General features: G+C 43.8%; 1 protein-coding gene across 6 annotated transcripts in view; it reads right to left on the minus strand.

The window, feature by feature from the left end:
• The window catches only part of AGAP1 (ArfGAP with GTPase domain, ankyrin repeat and PH domain 1), a 398,119-nt gene that overhangs the window by 32,047 nt on the left and 347,834 nt on the right, over positions 1–18,238 (minus strand). For all 6 annotated transcript variants that reach the window (XM_069860665.1, XM_069860667.1, XM_069860666.1 and 3 more), the window contains one exon: positions 11,596–11,818. In XM_069860665.1, coding sequence (XP_069716766.1) covers positions 11,596–11,818 — 223 coding nt within the window. The remainder of the gene's footprint in view (positions 1–11,595; positions 11,819–18,238) is intronic.

The raw sequence follows: 18,238 nt of genomic DNA on the forward strand, positions 1-18,238 counted from the left end.
CCTCCCACTGGATCAGGTTGCTCAAAGCCCCATCCAACCTGGCCTTGAACACCTCCAGGGATGGGGCAGCCACCACTGCTCTGGGCAACCTGGACCAGGGCCTTCCCACTCTCAGAGGAAAAAATTCCTTCCTAATACCTCACCTCAAACCCCGCTCTTTCAACTTAGAACCAGTACCCCTCATTCTGTCCCTGCACTCCCTGATCAAGAGCCCCTTCCCAGCTTTCCTGTAGCCCCTTCAAGTAGAGGGAAGCTGTTCTGAAGTCTCTCCAGAGCTTTCTGGATGGATGGCCCCTTTCAGCACATACACCACACTACCCAAGCCTGATGCTGCATTCTCAGTAGAGGGCTTCCAGACCTCTTCAAGACCCTAAAGAAAACTACCTTACGTGGTGGGCTTTGCAGTTCTGCAGAAGAGCTAACCATCATCCTGGTCTGGCTTCTGGACTACATATGACATTTGCTTATAGACCTGTCCCTCTGAAAGCACACAATGATTTTGGGCGGCAGCTAAATGGATGGGAGGCTACGGTCACCAAGGGGTGGGAAATGGCACCACGGTCCATTTTCTGTTATGGCTGAACTTGCCGTGGCATGTGATTGAGCCTCATGTTTACTTTCTTTTTAGATGTTTACAGAGGTATCAAGGAATTTTCTGGCTAAAGACTAACCCACAGCAGCTGGCATCTGACTCATATTAAATGGTACCAGCCTTTCGCCATCTACCTGACGTAACCCATACTGCCCCTCAATTTATAAATACAATATCCAATCTTTTCTCATTTGAAATTAATCTCTCTCTTCTAATTAGCTCTTCCACTCCTCTGTTGTAGTTCCACAGTTACACACTGGTCCAAGTATCTTCTAACAAGCACAGCGGTGGTTATCACTCTTTTGCCAAGTTCTGCATTGACCTTTTTGAGTAGCTTATGGCCAAACAGACGTGTAGTCACAGTGAAGACACTTTGGTCTTCAGATCTGAGATGCTCTCTAGCTCTGCTAGGAAAGAACTAACACAGAAGGAGAAATAAACAGTCCCTATCTGAACTGAAAATTAAATCTGAAGCCAAGATCCTGCACTGCTTTGAGACCCCTAACACAGGCACTCAACCAACAGACTGGCTCTTATTCCAGCAAACCAAAAAATGACTGTTTCTGACAACAGATTACTGAATCATTCATACTGTTTTCCCAATATATCTCCCCACTCTCACTCATCGCTGTTCATACAACAGAAAGAAATCCTCCTTGTATGAGGCCTGAACTTGAATCCTGGATTTCCCGAAGCGTAAAAGCTTCTCTTTTAGGGAGTTTCAGCTTAACTCAGTGCTGTTCAGGGTCGTAGCCAAACTTACACAAAACCAGAACCACAAATAGTCAAGAATCTCAGCAGATTAAAGGTACCTTGAGTTGACTGTATGTCCAAGGTAAAATATTTCAGTCTCTTATCACTTGTCCTACTGCACAACCCTCAAGAGGTAAGATGTCTTCAAACAGATCTGATTCGTAAACTTAATAGACTCAAGGATGTCTTTCTTCAAGTCTTCTGTGTGTATCCAGAGTGGGTTTCTAATATTTTCCTCAACGCTGAGAATTTCCTTCAAAAATGAAGGGGTGAATGTTCTCCACAATTCCTGGTTTCTTCCTAATGGAAGAAACCCACCAAATGTCATCAGACTTCTAAGGAAAAGGCAAGAAACTGCTAAAATATGGACTGTTGCCTTCCTCTTCTTCTGTTGCTTGAAAGCAAAGCTACCTGCCCTCAAGATCCCTTGAAGGGACTTCCATTCTTTTTCTCTTTATTCGTTTTTCAAAGCGTGACCATTGCCTCTGGCCTGCTATTCTGATCTTCATTTTTGGATTGGCACTGTACCCGTAAAATCTGGGCTTGAGGAAGGATCTTAGGGTCTTAGCTAGGAGGTATGTTAGCCAGCAGCTACCAAAACAAGGCCAAAACACCCTGCTCTCCTCTGCGAAAGCATTTTTCCAAAGGACAAACGGGAAATAGATGTATGAATAATCTCACACATGAGACACAGCAGAGAAAACGAGAAGAAAACAAAACCAACAATTTCTGTGGTTCTCCTTTCCAAAAACCTCCAAACTACACCAGCAATACTCAGCAAACAAGCTGAAAAGGACATACCATAAACTCGGTGTAACTGGAAATCTCAGCTGACCATGGGCCATGCGGGTTTGAAACATTCATCACAGTGACCACAGAGCATTCAGATGTTCCAAGCAAGGTATGAACAGAGAGTGATGTGTCAGGTCCATATACAAATATAAATCGTGGATGCCCCAACCCTAGAGGTGCTCAAGATCAGGCTGGATGAAGCTATGAGCAACCTGGTCCAGGTGGAGGTGTCCCTGCCCATGGCAGAGGGGTTGGAACTGGATGAGCTTTGGGGTCCCTTCCAACCCAAACCACTCTGTGACTCTATGATAAATTAAATATTCAGAGAAGTTAATAAAAGTGGTACCTATGCTATTTAGATTAAAATATAAATAGTATTGTGGCTTTTACAGCTCTGCTTTTTAACAAAAGCTCAAATGTACTATAGAAGGAAACAGAGGCTTCTTTTTTGCAGGTTCTTCTTTCACAGGCAACAAGGAGAATAATAACTACAATAATAATTGCAAACCGGGCTTCTGGTTGCGAAGTGTTTGAGTTTTTATCAAAGATAGATTTGAACATAAGAAATGTGCAACTGAACCAGGGAGCATTTAATCTAAAGTGCTCATTAACTTGGACAACCGAGGTTGAAGGGTTTTTTTTTTTGTTGTTGTTTTGCTTTTATTTTTAATCATCCAGGTATCTCCCAGATGCTATGCAGGCACCAGTCTTTTACTGGAACAGCTCTTGGATGACAAGGTCTGCCAGGCAGCTACAAGGACAATAAAATATGCTGTACTACTGCTAACCTTCATCTTTGGAGTAAGGCATTTGAACTTCTGAGGCCTCCAAACGGTGGAATCTGAGCAGCGGCCACCCAAGCTGACATTTCATTTGCCTCACTCACTGATGCTTATTGGATGCATCTCCTGGAAGCTACTGGTAAGTGACACATTTTATTTTATTTTAAGTGTTATTTTAAAACAATCACAATTCCTCTAATCTGAAAGCACGTAACCTAGCACGTCAGAATCAGTTCATTTCAACAGTTACACCGGGAAGGGTTTTAGTTTACCGGCAGCAATGAATCAGTCTTTTTATTTATGTCTGTGTTTGAAAACACAACACTCTGTAACTAATAATTTATGCATTTCCCTCATTATCTTTATGAAATATCTGCTGTCCAAAACAGAGCTAATAGAACTCCAGCTCACTGGGAGATGTGCTCTTCAGTGTCGCTCATCCACCGGAAAGACCAGAAGTGAGTTACAACTCCCAGGGTTTGTTGGTGTTACAGTTTTGTTTTCCTTTCTATTAATTCCTTCCTAAAGTCTCCCCGGTTCCTAGGACTTGCTGAAATATCTTAAGTCAAATCTTAAGTCTCCCAGCAGCTGTTGGGTCTGCAGAAGCCCAGCTGTCTAAACTTTATTGGCAGGGAATGTCATCCTTGCGCACAAACCGCATGCCTGCAAAACCCAAAGGCACATCTTGGGCTATCACATCCCATCACGTTCCCCGACGAGATGTGAAAACCGAAATGGAAAACGTCAACAAACTCCGGCCGCGGTGAGGAGCGGGGCATGCCCGCTGACAAGCGTGCCGCAATGACAGAAATGGACTTGGAGTTGCAATTAGTGGCACTGTCATTTTTGGGCGCTCCTGCCAATTAATTAAGCCTGTCAAACGGAAAAACAGCGGCATTCACATGATAATTTATATAGGGAGAGACTAGCCTAGCAAAGCTGCCGCTGCAGCCAACAAAATCCCCTCCGAGCGCTTAAAGAAAATAATAAAATGAAAATATAAAGAAGCAGAAAGGGGGCGGGGGCGGGATGAGAGAGAAAGAAAGTTAAACTGTCCTTGTTATAATTGTTAACTCTGATCGCTCAAGTAGAAGACGGGCTGATTAAAACTCCAAACGAGCCCCTAGCTCGCTTAAATCTCAGAGTCCGGAATGATAGAATCAGAGGAGTTTATTCATACCATTAAGCCCCAGAGAACTTAATTGAAAGAAGAGCATAGCCTGGACCTTGACAAGCGGGAGGTCACAGTAATTGCTGCCGGACATATTTAACATTAAGATAATCAGGCCATTAATTACCCTTTGGATCATTAAATCAGCCAGTTGCAAAATGAAATTTCTGCCTCTATTACTCACTTGAGAGACCACAGGGGTGGCTTTTAATTTATCAGTGAGCTTGAGATACAAAGGACCAGGCTTGGGGAGGAAGGAAAGGGGGAGAAAGGGGGGGGTTGCTTCAGCAGAGGCAGGAATATCAATCCGCCATGCTTGGTGATCGTGGCAAATTAACTAGGTAAGATAACCTCAGCTTCTAAAGGCAGAAGCTGGGGGTATGTAAATAGATGAGGGCAGACAGGGAGATCAGAGCCTGCACACCACTTAGCAGGATAATAAAGGAAATCATCCTTGATTATCAGTGCTAATTTGGACACTGCCGGTAGCTTGTTATGCGTGTTCTGAGTAGCATTTAATTAATTCAATTGCTTGTTAATGAGGGAAGTGACATGTGGGGAGCAGATGCCACCCAACTGCAGATGGGTTCTGGTCAGCCCTTCACAATAAAAATCTCTCTTTTTTATTTTTTTATTTATTTTTAAAAACACCCTTCCCCCACCTCTGAAATGGGAAAGGTGTCAAGCATGGAGGAACATTCAAAAGGCACAAAACACTGACCTCATCAGGCCAAGAACCGCTAAGAAACCAGACCTGACAATTGCGGAGAGAGCGGTACCGCTGTTCCCCCAGGCCCCATTTGCAACGCCGTGGCCTTATGCCAGGAATCGGAGCCCAACAGGACGAGAGCAGCAATCTGATGGCCAAAAGGAACGAGAAATGAGAGATGAAAAGGAGCATCCTTGCAAGATTCAGGATGCAATACCAACGTCATAACTGCTCCCCTTCCCTGGGCTTGCCCTTTATCTGTCCTGTCCATAATCAAGGAATAACCACTTTTACAATAAAAAGAAGGCATGGTTTAATATTCTTCATAGAAGTTACTCCCCCACTTCCCCTAGAACCCAGTGAATGCTCGGTGTAGCAGACACTATCCTAGAAACAGCAAGCTGGGCTTCAGCGCAGGATTGTAAAAGTCTGCTAAATATAGTCGAGCTGCGTAATGTTTCTTCTGACACCATTAAATTCAGTTCATTAGTGAGCGAGGGATCAAACTGGATCTCACGTCGTAAGGTGAAAGTCAATTCCTAACACTGCCAGCTCCCAACTCCAGACTTCTCAGGCAGCGCTTAAGAACCTCTCTATTTTCTCATAACCTTTGGTACACAGAATAAACAGGGTGACTGCTATGCAAACAGACTACCCGAGCAAAATTGCAGTGGATGTTCCAACCTCCAAGCTCCCTTTAAAGAGCTGCTGCCTGGGGCTGCCTTGGCAGAGCTTAGAAGTACCCCTAAGCTTCTACTAACTGCTCATATCTCACTTGAAAATTACATTTTTAATGGAGTTGGAGGTTCTTCCTATTTATGAATCCTCTCAAAATGATGTTGAAATGGTGGAGCCCTTTACCTGTGAGGTTTGCACACAGCTAATGAAAATATTCAGCATCACTTGAGCAGAACAGCATGGCTGGGATGGTGCCTGGATATCATGCTGCACTCATGGCCTCAAGTTGCACCAGAGGAGGTTCAGATTAGATATTAAGAAAAATCTTTTCACTGAAAGGGTTCTTGGGCACTGGCAGAGGCTGCCCAGGGAGGTGGTGGAGTCACCATCTCTGAAGGTATTTAATAGATAAGCAGACAAGGTGCTTAGGGATCTGGTTTTACAGTGGACAGGTATGGTTGGACTCATTGATATCACAGGTCTTATCCAACCAATCCTCTGATTCTATGATCTCATTTGGAATAGGACAACAACACATTAGGAAGCCAGTGGTGGCAAGCAAGCCTACAAACGAGAAGCCACATGGGCAAGAATAATAAGGAGAAAGCAAAGCATGTGAGGTGTGTCCAGAATAAAGTTAAATATCTGGTAGGAGACCTACATACCACTGCAAAAGGCCAGGTGAAACACCACAGCTCCAACCTTCCTCTGCGGAGTGGTTCTGCCTCTGCCCCATGGAGCTACTCCTGTGTCGCACCACTCCAAATCAATGTTTTAAGAGTGTGCTTAAACAGTATCAATAGCAATTAGAGGGGAAAATCTTGATCTCATCCCCAGACCCAGTTAATTGTCGCAACATTGATTTACTCTAATTTGACTTCTCACTCAAAATTAAACCCACATTACTGAAGGAGGGACCGCAGGCAAACTCTCCCCACTCACTCCCCTCCAAGACAATAAATTTAATATTGAATGCACTGGGAAAAAAACGGCAGTTGTTGCAGGATCTATACTGAAAGATCTTTTTTCTTTTTTTCCCCCTCTTCCTGTGAGTAATTAAAAGATGCTTTTCTTGACTAATGATCCCCCTGTTTAGAAATGAGAAGTCGATACTCCTTCACCAGCAGTCAGCTTCAATTTGTCATAGGGCTCCCGAAGTTTGAGCGGCAGTTCTCAGGGCTGCTGGTAATTGCTGGAACCAATTATCAGCCTTCCAAAGCTGACCTAATCAGGGACCCACGGACACCACTGCTCTGAGGCCAGCTGGTCTCCTTCCCCTTCCCCATGCACGTATTCACCCACACTTGGGTTTTCAGCTGCTTCGCCAACTTTTCATGCTCACCGAGAGCTTGTGTTTATTCCTCTTTCCTCTCTATACTCACGCCAACACCCTCAGTCTGAACTTTGCCTTATGCTACTGCTTATACTATGCTGGTTCCTTGAGGATCCCATGCACCTGTGACCACACAACCCGTACTGCTTTCCAGTTTCACACTAGAGACCATCCAAGGTGTTGCCTTTGATCCAGAGGCACCGAATGACCTGCAGAGCTGCTTATAGTAAGTAACAAGCAATAGGATGAGAGCAAATGGCCTCAAGTTGTGCCAAGGGAGGTTTAGACTGGATATTAGGAACCATTTCTTCACCGAAAGGTTTGTCAAGCACTGAAATCGGCTGCCCAGGGAAGTGGTAGTCACCATCCCTGGAGGTGTTCAAAAGACGTGGAGATGAGGTGCTTAGGGACATGGTTTAGTAGTGGAACTGACACTGCTGAGTTAAAGGTCAGACTTGATGATCTTAAAGGTCTTTTCCAATCTAACCAACTCTGTGATTCTTCCATGATTCTATTTTACAAGCAGCCTCTCAGACTTGATGAGACCTGGCATGCGTTAAAATTAGAGGACCTACCTGGGCAATGTATCCTTGATGGAAGTAACAGGAGTAATGCCTTTTGCTATAGAACTCTCAGGGTGTGAGCACACACCTTCCAACTTGACAGCCTTTCTGACCTTCAAAATACATTTTCAGGTTTATCCTTCCCAAAGACTTTCTCAGAAAAGGAGTTTTTAAGAGAATCTGAATGGACAAGGAAAGGACAACTTTGGTATGTTTGATGTGGTTTAAGTTTGGTATCAGTTCAAACTATTTTTGAAGGTACAAAATTAAAAATGCAAACTCTACTCACAGCCTGGATTAACTCTATTCTTATAAATATTGATGACACCCTCCTGAGTAAGAGTCCTTAATTATGCCGTGGCCTACAGTCGCCACTCAGCAATCCCTCCTGCAGAACATCCCTCTTCCCTGGATATTTCCACCCTTCCCTCTACTCAACAGAAACACACAGGATGCCACTTCAGTGATTCGGTGATCAGTGCAGACATTCCCCAAGCTGAAGTCATGTCAAGACCTCCAGTTGCCTTTTTTGTCCAGCAGGTGAATGCTCCTCAAGCCTTCCAGCCCAACAGATTCAGTATTTGTGGAACAGTCAATAATCCTTTTTTTTTTTTTTTTGTCCCTAGAAAGCCTGTGGGTTTCTACTGATGGCTTCATCTCCGACATAAAGTCACAATAGGAACTGGTGAAACCCAGGTATGTCTGATCCCCTCTACAAATGTCTGTTAACAAAGGGCCCATCGTTGCACCAACAGCTTTTGGTGCTTTGTGGAGACAGAAGACTTAAGAGACGTTGAGATAGGCACTATCATAAAGAAACACATGGAAAGACTATTTGTCTAAGGTCTTCTACTCATGCTTTGTGCTAAACCTCTGAATCAGCTGGGGGAATCTTCTATTATTATGTTTCCAACACTTTTCAGGCATGGCCGGAAGGTCTGAGCAAACATGGAAAGCCATGGAGGGTGGATTAATGAGTACATATATATATATATATATATATATATAGGAACTGAAAATGGAAACTCTACGTGGGACAGATGTAGTAAGTGGAGCTGCAGAAGGGAATGGGGATGTGAACAAGTTCAGGAGAAACTTGGAGGAAAACATAGACTCCCTCCATCCCTCCTCCACCGGAACTCTAAATCATAGTTTCCCAGTCAACTTTCTACCAGCTTACTTTCTCACCTCTTCCCCCTTCAATCCTGCAACAATTAAAAAAAGGGGGGGTTGTTTAACCCCACTTTGGGTCCATTGCAACTGCTTCTGATGGGATTCCTCAAGCAAAACTGAAAACAGCAGCGACAAAAAGGAATGCATATCTTATACCTAGAAAACTTGGACTTCTTTTCTTGCCGCGCCTTGGACAGAAGGCTTATGAAGCTAGTAAAGACCAAAGGAAAGTACAAAAGGAGGCATTTTCAAAACACAGACCTTTCAGATGCTTTCAGACGACAAATATCACTTCAGTTCCCGCTGCAAACAGTGGAAAAAACGGGAGTAGCAAAGCAAGATTACAACTGCTTTGTGGAAAAGTTTTCACATAAACTTAATTCTATTTTTTTCTAACAACTCTTCCATCGTGTAAGTGTGCTCTTGTACTTGTGTATTTATGAAATGCATCTTTATGCCTTTAATTAAAAAGTGTTAGGAGTCCAGGAAAAAAAAGCAACAATGACACTGACAAACATAAACAGCGGAACCTAAACACAAAGATGTACAGAAACAAAGAAAGATGAATGAATATAAGCTCTGATCATGAAATACAAAGAGAATGAAGTTGATTTTCTACAAGGAAAACTCACTTCCAAACATGAAAACATGACTAATTTAATTCAATTGGACAGTTCTCTTTCATCAGTCACGCGTATTTTAGATTCTTCCTAATAATATCTTTATTATATCCACACTAAAATAATATTAAAAATAAAAATCCAATTGTGTGTATGCCTTTTCCTTTTAAAAGTATTTAGAATTGAGGTATCCCTCCAGCTCACCTCAGTAGTAAATAGCAATGTGTAATTGTTAGTTGCAACAGTATAAAATCTCTAGATTAAAGTACTACTAATGACTGCAAGGCAGCAATAAATTGATTTCAATCTGCCTGATGAAATCATTATATCAGCTGTCTAATAATATACAGGTATACAGCAGCTTATGTATGAAAAAAACCTCTGCGTGATTCTCCCTGAACATTTTTATATGCATAGTCATTCATCTAAGTAGCCTGATTAATGTACTGGCTTCATTCTCGACGATGAACCAAAGGTGGCACCACAAATTCATTTTTCAGTGCTAACGAAATAATGCAATAAGAAACAGTTGACTTTATTACAGACAACAGGACAAACCTACTCCTGCACCGCAGGAGGTGGCCCAGGTACATGCTCCTGGGTTACAATTTCACTTGATTCAGTACTGGAAAAAGCAGGATCCACAACTATACATAAACAAAATCAGAATATGATCCCCTCTGATTTCTTTCATATGTAGGAAGCAAACACTGAGAGCCAAATGTTCATCATTTGCTACTTGGGACCAACCAGTGCTCGGATGCAGGCTGCTTGCCCTAAGACAACTATCACACACTTTTGCAGACAACTTCAAAGGCTGGTCCAGCTGTGCAAAGCAGCCCAGAAGGTCCTTCTCCTGTCCAAATGCTCCTGCTGAAACACTGTCTGCTGGAGAACACTCTGCTTCCCCCAAGCAATTCCTTAGTTGTAACCAGTAGCATTCGCATCTCAAATCTACTAAAATCAGGGAATTATTTTCAAAACATCTTCCTTTGATAGCGGTTAGATAAATGAAGCAAAAAAACCCTTTGGCTTTTGGTACAACAACACATCACAGAAAGAAGATTTTCATTGTGTTGAGCTATGACTGGTAGGTAAAAGACAGTTCTCACAGGAAACACCCCCGCCCAACTTAGCATTTCATATATATCACATAAAAAAAGCAAGCAAGTCCACAGTGAGCTGGATTTTCAACATCCGTGATGAGAACTCAAAGACCTGATGGCCAGGTACAAATCCCTCAGTGATTCTGAACTACTGAAAGCAGATTAATAATCAGAAACTGATGGTCCAAGAGTGAGGAGCTCTGTGGCTGATCGAAACAAAGCAACGCGTTACAGTATTTGTTTAGATCACAGAATCACAGAATAACCAGGTTGGAAGAGACCCACCGGATCATCGAGTCCAACCGTTCCTATCAAACACCAAACCATATCCCTCAGCACCTCATCCACCCGTGCCTTAAACACCTCCAGGGAAGGTGACTCAACCACCTCCCTGGGCAGCCTGTTCCAATGCCCAATGACCCCTTCTGTAAAGAATTTTTTCCTAATGTCTAGCCTAAACCTCCCCTGGCAGAGCTTGAGGCCATTCCCTCTCGTCCTGTCCCCTGTCACTTGGAAGAAGAGGCCAGCACCCTCCTCTCTACAACCTCCTTTCAGGGAGTTGTAGAGAGCAATGAGGTCCCCCCTCAGCCTCCTCTTCTCCAGGCTAAACAACCCCAGCTCTCTCAGCCGCTCCTCATAAGGCCTGTTCTCCAGCCCCTTCACCAGCTTTGTTGCTCTTCTCTGGACTCGTTCCAGAGCCTCAACATCCTCCTTGTGGTGAGGGGCCCAGAACTGAACACAGTATTCGAGGAGCGGTCTCACCAGTGCCGAGTACAGAGGGAGGATAACCTCCCTGGACCTGCTGGTCACGCCGTTTCTGATCCAAGCCAAGATGCCATTGGCCTTCTTGGCCACCTGGGCCACTGCTGGCTCATATTCAGTCGGTTGTCAACCAACACACCCAGGTCCCTCTCCTCCAGGCAGCTTTCTAGACAGACTTCTCCTAGTCTGTAAAAGATTGAGCTCTCAATCTCCTGCTTGGTCAGTTAACTGAACAAAAAAAATTGTACAGCTGCTGAGGAAACCTTCTCAAGAGTGAAAAAGCAACAGGTTTACTCAAATTTTGACACCATCACCCCCTCCTTTGACACACGCTCTTCCTGGGATGCAGTGAAAGACAAATACTTTTGTTGTCTTGTTTAGAATTCTCTCCAAGGAGAATTCTGTAAGTCCATGTTGTAAAATGTGGTAATGCCCTTAGCACCTCTGACTGCAATGCCAAGACGAGGATTTATGAGCTCATACCTTGCAGCCTCGGCCACGTGCAGTATCACATAGCACCTGCCTGCTGCGTGCCACGGCGAGATGGAATAGGAAGCCTACCTTGTGGAGTCTGATGAAGGTTTCATATGGCCCTGGCTGCTCTCCTCCCAGACGCTATTTGCCAGCTCGTTCCCAATAGAAGACATCACCTTGATGAGCTCTATCGGCCAGTCATCCAAGTCGAGAGAGCGGACCCGGGAAAGGTGTGTGCCAAGGTTTCGGTGAATACCTGAGCATTCGATACATATGAGGGCTCCCAGATTCAAGCTGGCCCAGTCGGGGTCTGCAGGAAAAGAGACACAGGGAATGAGTTCAATAAAATGCCTAAGAAATATTTCTGTTTAATATTTGCAGATAAAGATTTTGTCTCGGGGGCTAAAAAATGCAGGCGTCCTGTCCAAAAGTACAGTTGACTGGTCTTCCAGTAGGGTCAGTTTTGCCCTGTGGAGATACCAACCCTTCTGAGGAACACTCAAGGAGTAAAAAAATTGTGGAAGGGGGTCTCAAAAGATCTATTGTTCCATCTCCAGTCAAAAGAAAAATAGGAATTAGAGGGAAAAGAAGAAACAAAGAAAATATCAACACAGTGGCAGGCGGCGGATGATGAAGTAATGGAGAAAGCCCCTCCTTGGGAATCTAGAGCCACTCGTAGCCAATTACAAGGGAAAAAGGAGAAAAAAAAGGAGTGACTAGATACAATGTCTCTGTTGCTAACTATATCAACTCCCTTAATAACCATCTATATCATCACCTACATATGGCTTTTACATCTAACACACTATGGGGTATGTTTTCATCTCTAAGATCAGGGAGATGAGTACTAAGATGAAAATGTGATACTTTGAACAGTCCCAGTTTTCGTGTACGAGCCAGAAGGATTCCACCGACACACACACAAAAAAAATAACCCTGCAAACGATAAGGCTGTGACAAACCTGACAAAAGCCGGGAAATTCAAAGTCATTCCCCAAGATGGTTCACTTTTCTGCCGCTGTCCTGTGTTATTTAAATCTAGATTTGTATGATTCTCCCTCTCTCCAACAAACATTCATTTTAACAAACGCCTGGGAGGAATTTTTGGTGGCTTTTCTTTCTTCCCCCCTGCTGTCAGATCTTTCTTCTCGCCATACCCTGGGCCTTCTGAAGAACTAGTCGGCTCTCACGAATGCCAAGCAGCAAAATGCTGATTAATTGAGAGGGCAAGCAATTTTTACTTAAACCTAAACAAAATTTAGAGCTGATGGAAAATGCATTTCCAGAGTCCACTTCCATTTGGGGAAATTTCATCCAAAGACTCATTTCTACTTACTGTAACCCAAAAGCAAAAAGTTATTTTTGGCAGTTAAAATAGGTGGCAACAAAACATTTCATAGTTCTTTGTCATGTGTCACGTTGGGACACAAAATATGAAAGGAAATCAGATACTTTTAATTGCGAAGTCACACATTTCATTGAAGGCACTGACTGACATTTCAAGTCAGTCCATATCCCCAGCAAGAACCACCCCCCTCCATCTTATTTCACCTGAGCAGAAAAACAGATCTTTTGCTTAAAAAGTTCCTGTCCATACTAAGTCTTATACTAGGAATATACACCCTTTCGAGGACAGGCTGAGAGTTGGAGTTGTTCAGCCTGGAGAAGAGAGGGCTCCAAGGAGCTTAGAGCAGCTTCCAGTTCTGAAAGGGTCTCCAGGAAAGCTGGGGAGGGGCTCTCTATCAGGGATTGCAGGGATAGGATAAGGGCAATGGTTTTAAGATGAAAGAGGGGAGATTTTGATAAGATATTAGGAAGGAATTCTTTTCCTGTGAGGGTGGTGAGGCCCTGGCTCAGGTTGCCCTGAGCTGCCCCATCCCTGGAGGTGTTCAAGGCCAGGTTGGATGGAGCTTGGAGCCCCTGATCCAGTGGGAGGTGTCCCTGCCCATGTCAGGGGTGTTGAAGCTGGATGATCTTTAAGGTCCCTTCCAACCCAAACCATTCTATGATTCTATGAAGATACTATTTTAAATTTCAATAACCTGACAACGCACAGCTGAGTTGGAAGGTTGCAAACCAGGAAAGGCAGTTGTTGAACTCATTATAAATGAGATCCAGTGCAAAACCAGACTTGTTGATCTTGGTTGCAGGTGGATTGCGCGACATAAGACAGGGCTCTAATGAGGAGCTTGGAGAACTGGCATTGTTCAGTGGTTTCTGGGAAAAAAACTGACATGATGTCACTTATATCACACCTGTTTCAGTGCACGCACATGAAAAATTGTTCTCAACAGGACAGAAGTCACTACCCACCAACAACAATGGGAAGCTGTAAACCACATGTTCAGGGATGTCCGTTTGCAGTTCACTGCTCCTATCCACACCTTTCTCCTCCTATATGCAGTTGAGTAGTTTTTAAGTCTCATGCTTGAAATTTGTTACCACTGATTTATACTGCAGAGAACTACATGCAGTCAGTAAACCATAACTATTCCAGCTGTTTTTTTCCTTTTTTTTAAAGGATGATAAAATAATAAGCTCCTTTTTCCTGCTGCTGATGAATTGGAGGATACGTAGAATACTTAAAAGCAGGTGGCAGGCTTTTCTCCAGTATGCATACATCCAAATTTGATGGTAAAGGAAGGAAAAAGCCCCTTCACTGCAGCCATAGGTACTATAAATCTGATTTCCTTTCTTTGTTTTGCTTACAATTTGTCAAACAAAATATGACCTTTTAAACACCACTGAATACTCCTAGATTACAAATTTCCGCTGCCCATATTCTTAAAGGTGTTTTGCTCTCTCAAACCTCCTCCTGGCTTTGACTTGCACCTCGATCAGGTTCATCATTTGAAGGTGAAAGCTCTTAGAACAGCTTTTGTCGGAGAAAAATCCCTCCCCATCATTTCCTCCACCCATTTGGACACGAAGTTGCTGATGAAAGGCTTTGCCATGCTGAATCCTGATGAGTTCAGTAGGCACAGGATAGTGCTGGGCTGAGCAGAAGAGGAGCAAGGAGGAGCTGAAGAGCCAGGGAAAGAAGGAGAAGCAGGGACTGAAGGCATCTTGCAAAGAGTTGCAGCAAAAGAGAGAGAAGTTGACATAGTTTCTAATAGTTTCTAATAGTTAGAAGGCATTTTTGTCCCTATTCTGATTAAAAATGTGAAGATTGTGATGGGTCTGACAAGGCTTCTCAGCGCCACCCAAATTATTGCTTCAGTGTTTGGTTCTCAAATACAAAATACAAAGACTGGAAAACTCATGATGAGACACTCCCTCTTTAAGCCATCCCTGTTTTCTTCTACAACAAAAAAGACCTGATAACCCACGCTCTGCAGATATCCTGGAAGAGTGACTCCCACTTTTCCTCTCATCTGCTCTTTAAGCAGAAACTGGAAGATCTAAAAGTCAGCAATGCTCTGGGAAAAGGCATTTCCTTCTGAAACACTAAATGCTATCTTCTTGGGCAAAAACTCCAGCACCTAAAAAGCACTTTACCTTACCTAACACTCCGGGATAGCAATGTTAAAGAAAGGACTTAAAAACTTCAGTCTGAGGCTGCCAAAGGGCCAGCAGGCACAGAGATGCTGCTCCTACTGCTGCTGCTGATTAAGATACAACAAGGCAGAAATTCCCCGGTGAAACAAAGTGCTCTGATGAAGTGCTAAAAAGGCAAAGAGCTCTAGGAAGGGGAAGAATGAGACTTCTGAAGTGGAAGATTGATGGCTCTTGAATAGAGCTGAGGGACAGCAACATCTCATATTCCTTTGCTCCCAAACATCTGGCTTTGTGAAGATGCAAACTACGTAAGCTTTCCACAAGAGGGCTGGTGTTTGTGATGCTAAGTGCTCAGGGTAAGGACTTGCCTGGGCAAGGGGGAAAGGGAGAGAAGCAAATAAAGCAAACCCTGGCAGAAAAAGCAGCAGGCTGAGGTTCACCTCATGCACGAGTTTACATTTTAAGATACATCACTTTGGAAATAACTCAAATTGTTCCAAAGAAAAGATGGTAGGCTTAAAAATGTGAAGGCCAAATAGCAAGAAGAGTCAAAGAGGGCTTAAATCATCTCCAACAATACAAATAATTAAGAGAGGTTCCAGCTGGGATTCCAAAATCACCCCTTGTCGCCCAAAAAGCCACAGAGCCAAGCGCTGAGCGCTGCCAAGAAGGGCAGTCCCACCCTGCCCTCTCTCTGCAACACATTCTTGGCACATCCCTTCTGCTGGCACTGGGCACACACGGCCAGCTTGACCCATGAAGCAATCTGGATGAAAAACAACCTGGCTGAAAGAGAGGAAAAAAACCCCCACAAAACAGGTGCTGCTTTCCTGTACAGTCATTCTCCTGATTAAACATCTAGTTTGGCTGCATGAATATCTGTGTAGGAGCAAGACGGGGGAGAGAAATGCACCTTGGGGAGTGTGGGGACTCTGGGCTGAGCTGAAATCATAGAATCGTAGAATCACTAGGTTGGAAGAGACCCACCGGATCATCGAGTCCAACCATTCCTATCAAACACTAAACCATGCCCCTCAGCACCTCATCCACCCATCCCTTAAACACCTCCAGGGAAGGTGAATCAACCACCTCCCTGGGCAGCCTGTTCCAGTGCCCAATGATCCTTTCTGTGAAAATTTTTTTCCTAATGCCCAGCCTAAACCTCCCCTGGTGGAGCTTGAGGCCATTCCCTCTCGTCCTGTCCCCTGCCACTTGCGAGAAGAGCCCAGCTCCCTCCTCTCTACAACCTCCTTTCAGGTAGTTGGAGAGAGCAATGAGGTCTCCCCTCAGCCTCCTCTTCTCCAGGCTAAACACCCCCAGCTCTCTCAGCTGTGGAACAGAGAAGTCGTCTGCAGGGAAAGGATTGTGCATTCCTGCTCGGTCCGGGTGAGCAGCAAGCAGGGTCTGGGAAAATGCCACCCACAGCCACAGAGACAGAGTGAAGCGGAAATCAGTAGCACTGCCATCGCGGTCTGCTCAGACAGCACTGAGTACTTCAAATGAGCTAAATATACATCTAGGTCACTTGAAGACCCCGTCCTTCTCCTAGAGAGCACAGCATCTTCTGTGTCTTTTACTTGAACTATATCAAAGCTTTGGTGTAAATCTGAATGACTACCGGGTCAATGTGAAAGAACGTGAATAAATAATAGTCGTTTCGGGCTGTGTTTGTTAAAATACCAACCAAACCAGCATTTACCCTTGTTTACCACCTGCTAGATTACCAGCCAGTGGAATGTAAAGACTTTAATTTATCCATGTGGCTATTATTTCTCTCTCTTTGTGAAAAGTCCCTGTGAAATCTCTTTGGGATCTCCTTCCAGCGGGTCAACAAGCTGTTCTGACAGCATCCCAAGTCCTGGAGCTCGAAGCATGGTCCAGCCAGGGCTTACATCCCTGTGTGCTGAACTGCTTGGGATGGGGCAGCTGCCTTTGGTTTTGATCCATCTCCTATGGATGGCATACAAATATCAGAGATTTCAAATGCACCAATTAAAAACCAGCCTGTACGTGAAGCAGATTTGATGGTATGGAAAAATGTCTTCTATTTTAAATGGCTGTTAATGTGCTAACCAGTGTGTCCTGGGATGCATCAAGGACAGATTTACCAGCTGACCGACAGAGGTGATTGTCCTGCTCTGCTCCTCACCTGGAGCACTGGGTGCAGGTTTGGTCACCACAGTATAAGAAGGATCTAAAGCTACTGGAGCATGTCCAGAGGAGGCCACAAAGTTGGTGAGGAGTTTACAGGGGAAGCTGTATGAGGAGAAGCTAAAGTCACTGGGTCTGTTCAGCATGGAGAAGAGGAGATGCAGGGACAGGAGCGGGACTAGATGATCCTTGTGGCTCCCTTCTAACTCAGACACTATGATTCTATGATTCAAGCCTTCTGAGGATGAGGCAAGGTTTGTTTGGTGAATGATGGAATTGGCTAAACGGCTAACCATACAGATAACAATATAGTCATGCAAAAGGAGCTGGACTTCAAAATGAATGCTCATTTTGAAGTTAAGTGGGATGTTAGAATGGCTTAGACCAGTAGTCAAAATCCTGAATGGCGTCTTAAAAGATAATTATACTCAAAGAAAAATAGAGGAATATTTTCCCATTTAAAGCATATGTAAAAATCATAAGAAAAGTTCTGACTTTCAGACAGCAAAAAACCAAAAATGCACAAGTTCTCAATCCTTCTGCTTCTCCAACTAATTGCTTTAGAGCAAGAGCACTTCCTTTTTGTGGCTTTGTTGCAAACCCCTGAAACTAAAGAGCACCAGAATAATGACCTCAGCCAGGGTTAGTGAGGTGAACTGCAGCTCAAAGTATTCTCAAGAACACTTTTCTGAACACTAAGTATATGTTTTAGAAAATAAAAAAAAGGGAAAGAACATAAAGAGGGGGGAAAAAAAATCCCAAATCAGTTTTATAGTATCCAGATATAATGAGCAATGACTTTGGTTTCTTCTGACAAGTAACCCTAAAAAACAACAAACAAAAAAACCCACCAATCAAGCTCTACCTCTTTGAAAATATTGCCACGGCACATGTGCCCTCTCCATGAAAAACAAGAGGAAAATGGAAGTAACTGATGTCAAAAGGGAAGTAACTTTGTTCAAAGGAAAGGAAAGATATGCTGACATTTAAAGCGCCCTGTGAAACAACAAGGGGAAAAAAATTAGGTTGCATCTGGCACAGCATATATTAAGTATGAACCAACATAAATAAGTCTGATTAA

Source organism: Phaenicophaeus curvirostris, chromosome 7 (genome assembly GCF_032191515.1).
Source record: "Phaenicophaeus curvirostris isolate KB17595 chromosome 7, BPBGC_Pcur_1.0, whole genome shotgun sequence".
Taxonomy (NCBI): Eukaryota; Metazoa; Chordata; class Aves; order Cuculiformes; family Cuculidae; genus Phaenicophaeus; species Phaenicophaeus curvirostris.